The sequence below is a fragment of the Suncus etruscus genome, chromosome 9 (genome assembly GCF_024139225.1).
Source record: "Suncus etruscus isolate mSunEtr1 chromosome 9, mSunEtr1.pri.cur, whole genome shotgun sequence".
Lineage (NCBI taxonomy): Eukaryota > Metazoa > Chordata > Mammalia > Eulipotyphla > Soricidae > Suncus > Suncus etruscus.
In genome coordinates, this window is record NC_064856.1 from 50,497,608 (window position 1) to 50,513,346 (window position 15,739).

General features: G+C 53.3%; 2 protein-coding genes across 2 annotated transcripts in view; both read right to left on the bottom strand.

The window, feature by feature from the left end:
* Positions 1–15,739, bottom strand: part of PLEKHB1 (pleckstrin homology domain containing B1) — a 414,220-nt gene that overhangs the window by 247,581 nt on the left and 150,900 nt on the right. The gene's annotated exons all lie outside the window — the stretch shown is intronic.
* ARHGEF17 (Rho guanine nucleotide exchange factor 17) overlaps positions 1,886–15,739 on the bottom strand; it is a 63,922-nt gene continuing 50,068 nt past the window's right edge. Inside the window, exons 5-22 of the mRNA XM_049780498.1 lie at positions 13,345–13,461; positions 13,067–13,159; positions 12,775–12,951; positions 12,524–12,574; positions 12,221–12,330; positions 12,049–12,134; positions 10,321–10,439; positions 9,831–10,044; positions 9,254–9,327; positions 8,684–8,883; positions 8,147–8,439; positions 7,460–7,709; positions 7,161–7,247; positions 6,850–6,917; positions 6,518–6,666; positions 4,524–4,698; positions 4,144–4,413; positions 1,886–3,414 (exon numbers count right to left, since the gene is read on the bottom strand). Of these exons, the coding sequence (XP_049636455.1) occupies positions 3,218–3,414; positions 4,144–4,413; positions 4,524–4,698; positions 6,518–6,666; positions 6,850–6,917; positions 7,161–7,247; positions 7,460–7,709; positions 8,147–8,439; positions 8,684–8,883; positions 9,254–9,327; positions 9,831–10,044; positions 10,321–10,439; positions 12,049–12,134; positions 12,221–12,330; positions 12,524–12,574; positions 12,775–12,951; positions 13,067–13,159; positions 13,345–13,461 (2,730 nt within the window). The 3' untranslated portion in view covers positions 1,886–3,217. The remainder of the gene's footprint in view (positions 3,415–4,143; positions 4,414–4,523; positions 4,699–6,517; positions 6,667–6,849; positions 6,918–7,160; positions 7,248–7,459; positions 7,710–8,146; positions 8,440–8,683; positions 8,884–9,253; positions 9,328–9,830; positions 10,045–10,320; positions 10,440–12,048; positions 12,135–12,220; positions 12,331–12,523; positions 12,575–12,774; positions 12,952–13,066; positions 13,160–13,344; positions 13,462–15,739) is intronic.

The following is a 15,739-nucleotide window of genomic DNA, read 5'->3' on the forward strand; positions in this document are numbered from 1 at the left end:
GAAGTGACTCCGAAGGACAAAGCTGGAATTAGCTTTGAGCACTGGTGTTTGTATGTGTCCTCCTCCCACCAATTAAAATAAAATAAGTAAAAACAAAAAGAAGTCAAAATCTAGCAAAACCGATCCTTCCTAGAGTCACTTGGGCCTCCCTTAGGACAGTAGCTCGCCTTGGACCTCCTGTCACTACTAAATGGCTGGGGATTGAATGAGCACCTGACTTCAGGCTGGATGGAGTACCTGTCTATGTAACAGTGGGCAGGGCCAACACCATTTCTATAGAGAATCTTGCACTGCTCAGCCTTGGAAACTGATGTCTGACTGGAACCTGCACTGAGCAGAAGAAGTTGAGACAGCAGCATGGAGACAGGAAGGAGAGTTCGCAGACAGCAAGGAAGCTGTGGGTTCAAAGTGGACAGACAAAAGCTCCTGAGATGGAAAGCTCCCCTTTCCCCCAACACACACACACACACACACACACACACACACACACACACACACACACACACACACACGTACATGCACACGCGCACGCGCCACCATGTTCTACATCAACTTCTTGGCACTGGTTCCCCCTTTTATTTCAGGGCCAAAGAAATCGAAGTCTACAGGTCTGGGCACACCAGAGCCCCAGTCCTGAGGAGACAAAGAATATCAGGTCCATTTTACAGATGAGTAAATGGAGGCTCAGAGGGGACATAACTTCCCTAGTCACAGGGTGACAAAGGTAAGATTTGTTTCATTTCAAAGCAAGAATTCTCTCCACTGTGGAGAAGTGCCAATGTTTGTCCTGGAGCAGGGAGCAGGCAGAGTACAAGATGCATGCATACTGGTTTGCAAAGCCTGAGCCTGAACACCCCTAAAGCAACTCATTTTCTGTATCTTAATCTCTTAGTCTGGGCCACATTCCAACCTGCTTTGCTCTGCTGAGACTGATGTGTATGTTCCAGTACTTGACAGTCTGAGTCCTGCAGAACCATGGATCAGAGGGCCTCTGACCTGGGAGGACTCAGTCCTGTGCCTTTGGGGTTTGTTTGCTTTGTTTCAGCCACACATTTTTCAGGGGTTACTCCAGGCTCTGCACTCAGAAATTACTCCTGGCACAGCTCAGGGACTTTATGGGATGGTGGAGATAGAAACTGGGTCAGCTGGGGCCGGAGAGATACCATGGAGGTAAGGCATTCATGCAGAAGGTCATTGGTTCAAATCCCGGCGTCCCATATGGTCCCCCGAGCCTGCCAGGAGCAATTTCTGAGCATGGAGCCAGGAGTAACCCCTGGGCACTGCCGAGTGTGACCTAAAAACCACACACACACACACACACAAAAAGAAACTGGGTCAGTCACATGTAAGGCAAACACACTACCTACTGTGATATGGCTCCAGCCCCTGCCTTTGGTTATGCCTGACTTAGTGACAGCTCTTTGGAACACGATCAGACATGAATTCTCCCAAATCCCAAACTCAGCTTGGTATGTGCCAAAGTCTCTAGTCTCCCATGAAGCCTTGCTGGACAGCATGGTTTCCTGGCCTCCTGGTTTCTGATTTATAGACTGGTCAGTTTTAGAGATCCAGGCCCTGACTCTGGAAACAGAAGAGAGCCTGAGAATATGTTGACATGTAGTTCATTTCTGCTATATTCCATATACATAGATCAACTCAGAGAGGAGACCTATGCACACAAACCTGGTTACAAAGCACTAAGCAAATGCAACTCCACATCTTAAGAGCCCAGTCTGGGCTGTGTTCCACCCAGCAAAAGTCGGCATGGCTGGGCCAGCCCAGCACACCTTGGGTCTCCAAGCCACCCGTCTCCCCTGGGAATGGAAGCAGCTTGTATGTCGAGGAGTCCCTCCGTTGCTGGCAGGTAGTCACTAGATAGTAGGAGTTTGGTATTTCTATTTATTGACTCTTTAAACGTCATCATCCAAGAAAAGTTATACATGACTGTTTGGTAGCAAGAGAAACAATCTAAACTGCAATGACCCCTCATCCCACCCCAAACAGAACCAGAACCAACCCTACCCCATCTGAAACTGGACCTTTGGAGCTGCAGCTGAAGAAACGAGGGAGTGGGGAGTGAACACAGCTCCCTGCAGACTGGGATATGGTAGGGGGTTGGGGGTTTCCCAGCTAAAGAGGCCATGTCCAGCTTCCCCTGCATCCCAGCTTTAGGCGTCCTAGAGGAAGGGGTGTGAGGAGAAATTCAGTGGTCAGAGTGAGGGGGGCCCCTAAGCCCACCCTCCCAAGGTGACCCTTTGTGCCAGTGCATGAGACACGAGGGGTGGGAGCTGGGTGGGGGACTGCAGGAGAGCAGGGGCCCTTTCTCATCCCTGCTAGGGCCAGGAGAAGGCCCTGTCCGGGGCCCCAGTGTCCCCAAACCAGGACACTATTAAAGGCACTGCCAACAATCGAGGAAATGTCATGGCCCAGAGAGGCCCCCCAGAGGGTTCCCTGCCTCCCACCCCTTACGGTCATCATCTTGTCTTAGATGACTGCGGGGTGGGGCTTGGCTTGGTCCTTGGCTCTGGGCACTACAAGGCCTGTTCAGGACGACTGTGGGACATGTATGTTAAGCGGCAGTGTTTGAGGACTCTGAACATGGTGCATGTGTGTGCGCAGATGTAATAATAGGGTATTGGGTGTGTGCGTGTGTGCGCATGCACACACAAATGGATGTAATAAGAGGGTATAGGGTCTTCCAGGAAGCCTAGATTGGGATCCCAAGGCAGGCCCCAGAGCAGGAATAGTTTTTTTTCTTTTTCTCTTCTGCTACTTCCTCAAGTCACCCCTGCCTAGGCCACTGCATAAATAAGTGCTTGAGAAGGTACACATCTAAAAATAAACATAAATACTGTACATGGGAAAGGATTCCGTCCCTCAGCCCTCCCACTGCCCCCAGAAAACCCTCCAATATTGCACATGGCCCTCCCCAGCCCTGTGGGGTGCAGGCCCGGCCGTGTCTTTGGTAGAAGCTCCAGGGACAGAGGTCCTGGGCAGCCCACATGCCTCACCACCACCCTCATGACTGGGAGCACCGGAGCAGCCAGAGGTCGGGAAAGTTCTGGGCCCAGCTGGCCAGCGGGAATCCATCAGGAATGCTTCGGCAAGGCTGGTAGGGTGACCAGGAGGGCCCAGCGGTAACCCTGGGGATTACTCCTGGCCAGAGTCTGTGTGTGAGCAAGGAAAAGGCAGGTGGACTGAGGGTGGGTGGGCAGGGTCACACCCTCCATAGGAGGAGGTGGTTGGTGCTGTCATCTCTGCCCACAGTCTCACTACTGCCCCCGGCCCCACCACTGAGGCGGAAGTCCTCGTAGCCGTCCCCTCCACTGATGACCAACATTTTTGGCCGGGCTGACACGGAGCCTCGGTGCCGAGGGGAGTCCCGGTGCTCCAGTGAAGGCAGCTTCTCGGGGCCTGGGGAGCAGCAGGGGAGAACCTGTTAGCCTGTGGTCCTGTAGCTTCACTGTCCCAAACTAGTTTCTATGCTCACACATCCCAAAGACAGGAGAAACATAGCTCCTTCCTGTGTGGGATCTACTTCCTATCAGCCAGGGATTTCCCATGAGCGCAGAAATATCTATTTCCTGGCTGTTGGACTTATTAACTTCCCATCCTAAGTCAACAGTCAACAGTGACCTAATAGCCCAGAGCACCCCATATCCTCAGCCTCTGGGTTCCAACATGTGGCCTATCCTCTCAACACTCACTTCCTGCTCCCAAAAGACCCTTCCCCTGGCAGGGGCTAAAATCTTCTCTAGACTGACAGCTCCGGAGGGGGCCCTTGGGTTTCCCACTGCTACCTCCAAGGAAATAGTTTCCTGCCCTGACCCAGTAAGACTGTTTATTTTGTCTTCCTTGATGCACATCATTTCCTCATATTTTTCACTTTCTAAGACTCAGAGATCATTTGTCTCTCCTCTGTGCCCTTGGTTCTGCTTTCTGGCAGTATGTCTACTTCCTGCTTCTTACAACACTTCCGGATTTGTTTCCTGCCCTTACATCATTTCTAGTTTTGTTTCCTGTGCTATGTTCCTGTGCCATATTCTTAGTGTCACACTTGCCTTCTTGAACCATTCTCTGCAGGGACAGTGGGGACTCCTGACCTTAAAAGTCCAGGATTCCTGGGACATTATGCCAACCAACCTGTGTCTGGGGGAGGTGGTGGAGTCGAGCAGAGCAGGTCAAAGCCATCCGGTAGCTGGACTGCGGCCAGGAAGCGAACATGGCCAGTGTGTCCCTGGCCGAGGCCTGCAGGGCTGAGGGGCGCTCGGGGGCAGCTGACAGTGCCAGGCGAGGTGGGCATTGTGAGCACAACGCCGGCACTGGTGCCCACCCACAGCAGTTCCTCACACACCAGCAATGCTGTGATTCTCAGGCAGGCGGCCTTGTGCTGCCGGATGATGGCGTCAGAGCCTAGTGGGGAAACAGACCAGAGCTGGGGCCCATGCGTGCCTCTTTCACCTCCATAGGGACAGGCCCACAAAGACTCTAGGGCACGGGTGGTGGGGTGCAGCCGTCGGTACCTGCCAGCATCCTGTGCACTGGAGGTGTGACATCCACCTCTGCCAACTGCTCAAAGGTGTCTGCATGGTAGAGACACACATGGGCGCTGCCTTTCAGTGTCACCCATACGCCGAGGCTGGAATCCACCATGCAGGCCACACTGCGGCTGGAATCCTGCCCCACAGAAAACGTGTGCTGGAAGGTGGAGAGAGAGAGCGAGCAGATGGGGAAACGATCAGCATCTCCTTGACTGGTGCTTCGCTAGTGCCCATCGATGGCCCCACATTCATGATTGATTAACATTTTTACTTATTTATTTTTTTGTTGTTTTGTTTTTGGGTCACACCCGGCAGCGCTCAGAGGTTACTCCTGGCTCTATGCTCAGAAATCACTCTTGGCAGGCTCAGAGGACCAAATGGGATGCCGGGATTCGAACCACCATCCTTCTGCATGCAAGGCAAACACCCTACCTCCATGCTATCTCTCTGGCCCCTAAATTTTTTATTTTTGGGGCCAGAGTGATAGCACAGTAGCAGGGTGTTTGCCTTGCACACGGCCAACCCCGGACAGATCCTGGTTGGATTCCTGGCATCCCATATGATCCCCTGAACCTGCCAGGAGCGATTTCTGAGTGCAGAGCCAGGAGTAACCCCTGAGCACCACCGGGTGTGACCCAAAACCTCCCCCCTAAATTTATTTTGGGGCCAGAGTGATAGCACAATGCCTTGCATTGGGCCAGTCCAGGTTCAATCCTGGCATCCCATATGGTCTGCTGAGTGTGCCAAGAATAAAAGTATGGCCCCCAAACCAAAAATACTTAATTTTAATTTAGGTACCGTGATTTACAAAACTGTTAATTTACATACAACACTCCAATACCACACTCTCCAGAAGTCCTCCTCTTAACCTATGCCTCATGGTCAGCACAGTTCTGGACACCAGTTCTCAAGGGTCCCTGCCCTTTCTTCTCCCCCACATAGGAGCCACTGCTGGAGTAGCTGGTCACCCAGGTCTTCTGCCAGCAGTACTTAGGCTCAGCAGTATTTGGGGCACCACATAATGCCAGATATTTAACTCAGGGCCTCACTACTGCAAGGCATGGACACCACTGCTTGCACTGTCTTCCCCAGCCTCTATATTCATCTTTTTTTTTTTTTTTTTTTTGGTTTCTTGGGCCACACCCGTTGATGCTCAGGGGTTACTCCTGGCTAAGCGCTCAGAAATTGCCCCTGGCTTGGGGGGACCATATGGGATGCTGGGGGATTGAACCGTGGTCCTTCCTTACAAGGCAGACACCTTACCTCTAGCGCCACCTCACCGCCCCCACCCTATATTCCTCTTTACTGTCCATACAACTCCCTCCAGGAAGCCCCCGGATCTGATTTTTGGTCAGGTTAACCAGTCTTAATTTTCTCTTTGTCCTTGGAAATTAAAAAGGAGAGGCCTTGGGGCCAGAGTGATGGCACAAGCAGTAGGGCATCTGCCTTGCATGAGCTAACCTAGGAAGGATTGCAGTTCAATCCCCCCATGTCCCAAAAGCCAGAAGCGATTTCTGAGCACATAACCAGGAGTAACCCCTGAGCATCACTGGGTGTGGCCCAAAAAACAAAAATAAATAAATAAATAAAGAGAGGCCTTTGAAATTAGTGATTTCATGATTAGAGATCTCTAAACTTAAAGGGTCATTAAAATGAATCATTAGCTTCTCTGGGGGGGTAGTGTGGCTTGATGCTTTTTTGTTTGTTTGTTTTTTGAGTCACACCAAAGAGAATTCAGGACTCACTGAGTCTGCATTTGGAAATCACTCCTGGCAGTCTCAGGACACCATATGGGATATCAAAGATGGAATCCGGTTGGCTGCATGCAAAGCAAACACTCCACCTGCTGTACTAATGCTGTGGCCCAATAGATGCCTTTCATGTCCCCCCATGACCTTATCTTGCATGGGCCTGGCTCACCCCAAGTCACAAAGTCTGTCCTTGACCCTCCATCCATTTCCACCCCCAACACATACCTCCAGCTGCAGCGTGTCAGGGCTGAGGACAAGAACTCGGTTCTGGCAGCCACACCACAGCCGCCCACCCACAGACACCATCCTGGTGATAGGGTTCCCTTGAGCACCCAGGGTCACTGACTTGAAGTTCTGAGGGTCCCAAAAACGACCTAGGAATGAAAGGGAGGAAATGGAACACAAAAGATTCCAGTCCTTTGTCTGACCTCACATATAAATAAAGATACCCAGGCTCACAGCAGGCTGGGAGGTGGCCCAAAACCACAGCTGCAGAAGCATGGCCCCAGCCTGGCTCTGAGGTGCACACAACATCTGGGGGGCAGTGGAACACGCACCTGCTTCTCTTTGGTAGACCACGAGTTCTCCGTTGGCCAGAGACACGAACACCTGGTTGTTCAGGTAGCTAGGTAGTGAAAAGATACGGTCAGAGGTCTCAGGAGACCTGAGCTAGCACTTGGTATGGGGAGGAATAGGGGAAATCAGCCAGCAGGCGAGAGACCATCTCAACCGCAAGAAGGGGCTGGCTTTGTCCAAGGTCAAAGGCTAGTCTACTAGCAGCCACAGGATGGAGGGGGGCAGAGCAGGGATCCTGATGAAGAGGGGATGGGGCAACAGGAGTCACAGGGGTGGGCGGTCCCAAGCTTACAGGATGCAGGTCACTGAGGCTGCATGCTGGAGCTTCATGCTGTTCCTGCGATCCCGGATGCTGTCCGAGGACTGGTACACGTGGACACTGTGGGTCAGATGCACCTACGGTAAGTTCCTGGGCACACAGTCCCTGCACTCACCTCTCTGCCTCCACCCGCTCTACCATGCCTGCCCTAGCCTGTGGTTTGGAGCTTCATGGTTCGTGGCCAGACCCAAAGCCCTCCTGCTTCAGGATGGCATCACTGCCAAAGCAGGGACTGGGGACTCTAGGCTGTCCCCAGCGCCTCCCGGGCCTACCAGCCATCCTCGGTGCCCAGCCATACGGAGCTCTGGTAAGCTTCAGGGTCCACGCTGAGAAGGTCCTCGAGGCTGCCCCGCGTAAAGGAGCCTCGGCTGGAGCGGCGCAGGGCTCGCCCGTCCATTGGACTGGAACCACAAGGCCCGCTGGGTCCGAAGGAGCCTGCCAGGGGCAGGAAGCCTGGTTCCTGCTCCTCCTCAGAACTGGTTGTCTCAGCAGTGGCCTCCTTGGAGCTCGGGGTCTCCTCGTCTGTGGGAGACAAAAGTCTCAGTCTCTATTTCTCCCAGCCAGGCCCAAGACCTGGTCTCTCCCTCTAGGTATCAGTCTCCCCTCACTGCAGTGCCCAGAGTCCTAACCCTGCCCACCCACGTGGTGCTGTCCCATCAGTTCAGGACCTAGTCTCTTTGCTCAAGGGGTAACCTGGGTGCCACAGGAGCCCAGGGCTAGCCTAGCTCTCTCCAACCCAGCCCCAAACTCGCCCTTCCAAGGATCTCAGGATTTGGAGTCCAGCCAGACTGTCCTACTTACTGTCTTTAGCTCGGTATTGCACTACCCACCTTGCTGTGTGGAATGGCTCAGGCCCACTGCTCTGTGCCTGGTCTTGAGTCTATGTCTTTGGGGTCCCTCCTCACCATCAGTCTGCTCATCTACCCCTTCTTCTGACAGCTCCCCATGCTGGCACTTACTGCCAAAACTAGAGGAGATGGTAGACCGGCTGGCTTGACTCTGCAGGGTCCCAGAGGGGCTGGGAGAAGACTCATCATCAGAGTCGCTGTCAAAGGGCACCAGTTCTGGGCGGGGGTCACCCTCTGTGGGGCCTGGCGCCATCTCCAGGCCGGAGCCAGCAATGGATATGTGCAGGCAGGGTTGGGGTCCTGGCTCTGCCAGCGTAGCTGACTCCTCATAGGTGGCCTCTTCATCCAGTTCTGGTCTGGTGGACTCAGACGCTGGCTCTGTGGGGTTCCTCTGTGAGGGTTCCCTGCAAGAAGGGGTGAGAGTTGCTGGGACCAGAGGCCCTACCCTCTCAGTCCCTGCCCAAACCCACATGGATGGATGCATCTGCCCCACCCCCAACCTGCTCAAGATACATCCTGTATACTGCCTATCTCAGGGAAGTTCCAACCCTGCTAGAGACCTCATCCAGATTAGCACAAAGTTCTCCACAAGCCCCAAGCTCCAAATAAGTGCCCACTCTGCTGCCCCAACCACCACTGGAATCTCACCGATGGCAGCTGCGCTGTAGGCCAGGCACGGCTCCAATGCAGAGGATTCGGGCAGAGCACACAGCAATGCAGGCCTCCACGTCCGGCTCAGAGCGCAGGCTCAGCAGGCACACCTGGCCCACATACCCATCGCTGTTACAGACCCATACCTCGGGTGTGGGCTCTGGGCAGCTGCTCAGGGTTGGGGCCGCACAGGAGAACTATGGAGGAAGCCAAAAGAAGAGGGAGAGGAAGGGTGACCAGTATGCATGCAGACTCAAACTTGTGCAGATATGGACAAAGTATGTGTGAGGGAACCATCCATTCATGTGTGGGCCCCTATCCAATCTCTGTAACGTAAGGAAAAGGAAAAGGGTAGCCTCTCTTTATGCATGCACTCATCCAAGCAAATAAGCCAGATACTTGGATCGACTGTGAGCCTTTGTTCACAGGCAGGAGACAATCCAATTGTCTACACTGATGTGCAGAGAGCTGGAGATTCAACGGCACAGAAGACAACTGCCATGTTCAAGACAGTCACCTCATGTAAGACAGAAGCCTCCAACCCCTGAGCCAGATGCATGCACACACCTGCATGCCGCTTCGGGTCTTCATGATGGGGATGGCCTTCAGAAATTCGGGGTCTAGACAGCTTTTGCTGGATGCTATATATGGATAGACAGACAGGCAGTGCTTAGCATCATGGTCCTATCCTTGCTCTTCCTCTCTTGCCACTCAGTGTTTCTTGATGGAGAAAGAGGTGGCTATGGATTATAAAAACTTGCTTGTCCTTGACCCCAATATACACCCCAATAACATAACATGTACAAAGCAGGAGAAAATGGCGTCTCTAAGGCTCTTCTAAGGCACAGACCCAAATCATCTGCATTCCCTGATCCAAACCTGCTCCAAACTTGTGTGTGTAGAAACAGGAGGTTCTCACCCATGATGGGAGCAGCCCCCACATCCCCAATTAGGCTGACTCTTCCTGAATCCCCTCTCAACCAAGACACCATGCGGAAGTGCTGTTTCCCCAGAGAGCCTGGGAACAATCCCTTCCCATAGTCCCGGGCTTTCCAGCCCCTCCTGTCCCACCATCATAGGCTCTGCCTGCTGCGCACCAACTGGAGGTTCAGCAATAAGGTTCTGAGTTTCGGGCCTGGCTTACCCAGCTTCCGCTTGGCCTCATCAAAGGCCTGCTCAAAGCCGAGGCGGGCATCAGGGTGGGGGAACTCAAAGATGAAGGAGTCAGTGCCCTCAGGCCTCGTGGTGCATAGCTCCAGCTTGGTGGGGGGGAAGGAAAGCGAGTAGCACAGCGCCTGCTTCTCCGACAGGTCCCGGTGCATGGCGGCCGACAGGTCCCGCAGTGCATCGTCCAGGTTCTGTAGGGAGAACACACCAGCCTCAGTCCAGCTCCCCACAGCTAGTCTTGTCCTGCTGGCATGTGGTAAGCTACTGCTTCCCTTCATTCACATGGAACACAGGACTGTCTCCCCCACCCCGCCTTAGCAAGAGTGGGGCCTACACTCCCTACATCATTCTCAGCAGACAGGTCAGAGACAGGTATTGCCTCCTCAGGCACAACACAAGGCCGGGATCTCCCTCAGTAAAGTTGGGGAACCCCTGCCCCTCCTCCAGCTCAGGTAATAGGTGCAGACCTGGTGGGGGAAGGCCAGATTCTCAGAGAGTTTGCTCATATGGCCTAGGGTGCTCAGGTCCTCATCAAGGCGGCTGATGGCCTTCTGTATGTTCTCCCGGTTGGTGGCTTGGGTTGCCCCTGGTGGGGAAAGAGGGAAAGAAGGCCATGGCAGGACCAGAGAGACAGAACTTCCTGGGAAACATCACAGCCTGCAGTGGGGAGCAAGGATAGGCCTAACAAAGTAGGGCAGCTAGCCCCAGGTCCTCAAAGCCAATGACAGCTTGCGGTGTGTGTGTGTGTGTGTGTGTGTGTGTGTGTGTGTGTGTGTGTGTGTGTGTGTGTGTGTGTGTGTGTGTGAAAGGGGAGGGGAGAGAGAGAGAGAGAAGAGTGGAGAGAGGAGAGAGGAGAGGGAGAGAGGGGAGAGAGAGGGAGGGAGAGAGAGAGAGAGAGAGAGAGAGAGAGAGAGAGAGAGAGAGAGAGAGAGAGAGAGAGAGAGAGAGAATGCGCACATGTATGGGGGCAGGAAGAGTCCCTGAACCCAGAGCGCACAGCCTGCAGGCGAGGCAGGCTGCAGCTGACACAGCCTGTGCGGTGGTGCGTGGAGCCTCAGGCTGGCACATCTGCTGACCGTTGAACTTATTCCAACAAAGGGAACTAGCAAGGAGCTGACGCCTGGAGTTCTGTGCTCCTTTCTGTTATCTGACGCCCCACAGGCCAACTCAGCACCCACACCCCACACCACACTGCCTGGTGGGGGAACACACCGTGGACTGAAGCCCACAGCGGCCCCTAAGAGACCAGCTAAGTCTCAGGCTCCCCAGCTCCTGTAGGAGGCTCACTCCTTGGCAGCCATGTGCTATGCCCCATCCTGCCACAGCTGAGGGAACCAGAACTGGCCGTCCACCTGCAGGGCATTTCATCCACTGTCCACAGGACAGTGGACTGAGCTGATGCCCAGTTGTGTCCCTGCAGGAAACTTTCAGCCCAGCTTCAGCTGAGCAAGCCCCTTCCTCCCTCTGGGAAGCCACTCAGGTGAGCCCATGGGTGCGTCTTCACTCCTGTCTCCACCCATCAGAGCCCAGATCACCTGACAGACCAGAGCCAGGGGAAGAAAACACGGATGCAGAGAGGTCGTGGATGAGGGATAGGGCGCAGAGCCCACAGAGAAGCCGTGAGAAGGAGCTGATGCTGAGGGACTGCCTCACCCACCTGAGAGCCCCTCTGCTTCGGTCTCAGTCCATCCCACCATCCTCTGCTGATACTAACTTAAGGAGGGGTATTTCTATTTCCGGCACACAGAACCTTCAGTACAGCAGTGCCTCCATTCTTTAACATGAGGTGCTCACGTGAGGTCCTGCTGTGTACCAATGCTTTTTTTGTTTGTTTGTTGTGGATCACACCCAGAGATGATCAGGGATTTCTCCTGGATCTGTGCTTAGGGTTCACTCCTGATGGGCTCAGGAGACCATATGGGATGCCAGAAATTGAGTGCAAACAAGGCAAATGCCCTCCCTGCTGTATTGTTGCTTCAATCCCTGTGGATTAATGTTTATTACCAATGTTGGCCTTGCCTGCACCACCTCCACACCCAGGTCAGGGCCAGTTTGGCTTTGTAGGTGCCAGCTCCCTCAGAGCAGGCTGGGTGGGAAGTAAGGGCCTGAAGGTGGCTGGCCTGGCCACAGCTTAAGGCCCCTCTCCCCTGAACTCTACCCTTCAGGGCTGCGGGTGACCAGGACTCCCACATTACCTTTAACGATGTCTGCGTCCTCCAGCGGCAGCTTCCACAGCAGCTTGTACTTGCTGGCCGTGTCGATGACGCTGGCTGCCGTGTACCTGTGGGGGACCCCAGGGGTGCTCTGGCCAGGGCGGGACCATGGCTCCTCTCTGCCCCAGACACCCAGCCCAGCCCCACCACTCACAAGCTCATGGAGCTCCGACGAAGGGAGCCCGACTTCCGCTTCAGGGTGGTGCAGACCAGGAGGTCAGTGAAGAGGAAGAGTGACCGGTCTTTTTTGCCGCCCACCGCCTTCTGTGGGGCCCGAGACAGGGTTCAGGCCTAGAGGTCACACTCCTGCCTATAGGTCCAAGAGGGCAGGAGGGACTCCCCTAAAGCTGACCCAGGCCTAAGTAGGGGTAGAGTGCAAGGAGGGAGGAAGGGAAATGGGACTGGTATGAAGGTAGAGATTGAGGAAGCTCGGGGGCAACCCCAGGGCACTTCTTACCACTTCAATGACCATCTCCTGCCTTAGGAAGCGTCGCAGTGGAGCCTGGAGCTGTGGGGTTGAGGGACAGCATGTCTGAACTGCTTCTCATTAATCTCCATCCCCTCCCAGGCACCAGGGACCCAGGCCCCTGCAAGGGACCTTCTTTAGCACTGTGGGCGGACAGCGACAGAGGCATGGAACACTATCCACCTAACCCTAATAAGGGATGCAGTCCCAGCCCGGCGCCATGCAGCGGGCAAGGGGCGCACCTCCTCCATGCCTTCGATGTGCGCCTCAATCTCCTGCAGCACTCGAGCATGCCGCTCTGCCTCTTCCGCATGTCGAACGCCCTTGTTGATGCGCTCAGCCACCTGCTTGATGTTCCGTTGGGCATCCAGCAGTAGAGGATGGTCTGGGTGGTCCTCAGGCGTGTGCTTCAGGAGGTCCTGCAGGCGGACAGCGACCACACAGGGCCTGCTTGCTTGGCTGCTCGTGCAGAACTTGCCTTTCCTGCAGTAAGCCTCAAACTAGGCTGGGCCTCCCACCTCATGCCACACCCACCTTCACCAGCAGCTCGTATCTAGGGATGCGTTGCACAGGCTTGATCATAAGGTCAGACAGGGCTTGCTTCTCCTTGTTCTCCCGCATGCTTTGCTAAAAGCCAAAAAGAGAGTGTTGAATACTCTCGTGAGGGAATGACCAACAGCAAAGTTCAGGGAGAGCCCTCAGCAGGCCCTCTAGTAGAGACTGAGCTACAGGCTAGGGTGGGAGTCACAGGGAACTCCCAAACTGGACCGAGGTAAGGATGACCCCCACGTCCCTGCCACAGACCATAGTACCTCCAGGAACTTGAGAAAGGCTGGCCTGGCCTCCTTAGCCACACGCACGGCGTCCTTGGCATTGAGAAAGTTATCGATGTAGGCAGAGTAGATGTTGACCAGGACATCCTTAGAGAACTGTGAACCAAGAAGTAGTTTGGGACCATGAGATACCCCTGACCCCAGCTTGCTGTCTTGGTCTCTAGTGACATCCCCAGTCAGAATCTTTTCCCTCCTAACTAGGGACACTGCTGGCGGGAAATGAACTCTGGTGAAGGGATGGGTGTTGAGACATTGTATGACTGAAATCCAGCTATCAAACAACTTTATCTCAAGGTGATTTAATTAAAATTTTTTTTTTTTTTTTTTGGTTTTTGGGCCACACCCGTTTGACGCTCAGGGGTTACTCCTGGCTATGTGCTCAGAAATCGCCCCTGGCTTGGGGGGACCATATGGGACGCCGGGGGATCGAACCACGGTCCTTCCTTGGCTAGCGCTTGCAAGGCAGACACCTTACCTCCAGCGCCACCTACCCGGCCCTTAATTAAAAAATTTAAAAAATTCTTTCTCCTCCAATTTGACAAGATAAAGTCCTTGCAAAGGTTAGGACACATGTTCCTATGGTGTGAGTATACGTACGCACACAATCGCACACACATTTGAGCACACAACACCTATGGATGTACATGTGCTTGTATAGCTGGAGCATCAGACCAACTTTCTCCCTTGCAGCAACATCTCCATCTAGCCTGCTAAATTCTGGCAGGCTTCTCTCGGTCCTGCTTGGCAAAGACTCATTCAGTGGTTTGGCTTTTGCTCAACTTCTTCCCTCCTGAGAACCCCTTCCCATATTCAAACTCAGGGCTGAGCCCATCTTCAGGGCAGGGCCACTTTCTGCCTCCTCCAGGAAGTACTCCCTGCCTCTCTGCCTGATTATTCTGCCCAGAACTACAGGTGTCCTTGGCTTTCTCTGACTTTGTAGAGCTCCACTGCAGAGCTTAGGCCCAATGACTGGTGGGATGTAGGGATTCTGGATCAGTAATCCTGGCTGGAAGTTGGAAAGCCCTGGTTCTAGTCTCAGCAGCACCAAGGATAGGCAAGGTCATCTGAGGTGGTATTTCTGCCTCTCTCTGCACCTCTCTGTGTCTTTAAAGTGTCAACTGTATTTCCTCTTCTCCTGTCCCCAGGTAAGCTTCAGGTCAGATGCAGAAACTTTCGGGGGGTTCTGAGTCCAGGTTGGGGAGAGTTTCCGAACATCACCACTGAATCACAGACAGCATCAGGGTCTGGGCCGAGATGCAGAAGAGGTGAAGGCTGGGAGGTAGCACTGCTTCAGGTCCAGGCAGCAAGGCCCAGGCAGGGCCTGTCGCTGCGATTTTAAGTGAGCAAACACCTTCTAAGACCTGAAGCCTGAAGCCAACACACATCACAAACCCCCCCCCCCCAAACACGCCCACGGCCACAAAGACAGACATTTTCTTTACCCAGCTAGTAAAAATTTTGGAAGGGGTGTTATAATTTTGCTGTTGCAATGATTTGGCTCTGAGAAACGTTTAGTTTGCTTACTCAGTTAAGCTATGAGTTATCAGTCATCCTACAGACTTGGGAATTTCTGGCTGGAAAACAAAACTCAACCGAAAAAAACCTAAGTCTTTTTTTTTTTTCAAATGAGGGCAGAGACAAGGTACCGGTGCTTGGCTTGCAGGCAGCCAGCCCCAATTTGATGATCTCTGGCACCATAAATGGTCCCTGAAGAACCGCCAGTAGTGACTTCTGAGCAGAGTCAGGAGCACTGCTGGATATGGCCCAAAACAAAACAAAAAGAAAATTTTTTCCAAATGTAATTATATTCTTAAAAGCACTAAATTGAACAATTACCGAAAATGGCATGTTAGCTTTACAGACATTTAATTACCTGTTTATGAGTTCTGCTTTTGCAGCTCTTTGTAAATTTTTAGGGGGACTTCTAATTAGTACTCAGGGTCCTGGGGGCCACTCCCAGTAAACTTGGCCCACTAAAATGAACTTCTCAGTGCTCAGCCTGGTGGTGCTGTGGGCTACTAAGCCTCTATCAGGCAGTGCTGGGGTGGGCCATGAGGGACTAGGGCTCAGATTTGATTTCTTGCCCCTACTCTCCTAGGTTTTGAAGCTGATGCCTTTTCTGTGATCCCAACCACTATTGTAAGAACCTGGAAGGCTCCTTGTGGGAGGTGAAAGAAAGTACAGGGTGGGGTAGAATGTAGGACTAGGCTTCCTGGGGGTGAATTTCCCTCTTACTGACTCTGACTTTGCTCAGGTTCCTTTTTCTCTTGATGTCGCAATCATTGGCTTTAGACTCAGGAATAACTGCACCTTGGTGCCTGGATTGTTGGTCTATATAATATATGTTGGTCTATTTTTTTTTTTTTTTTTAATT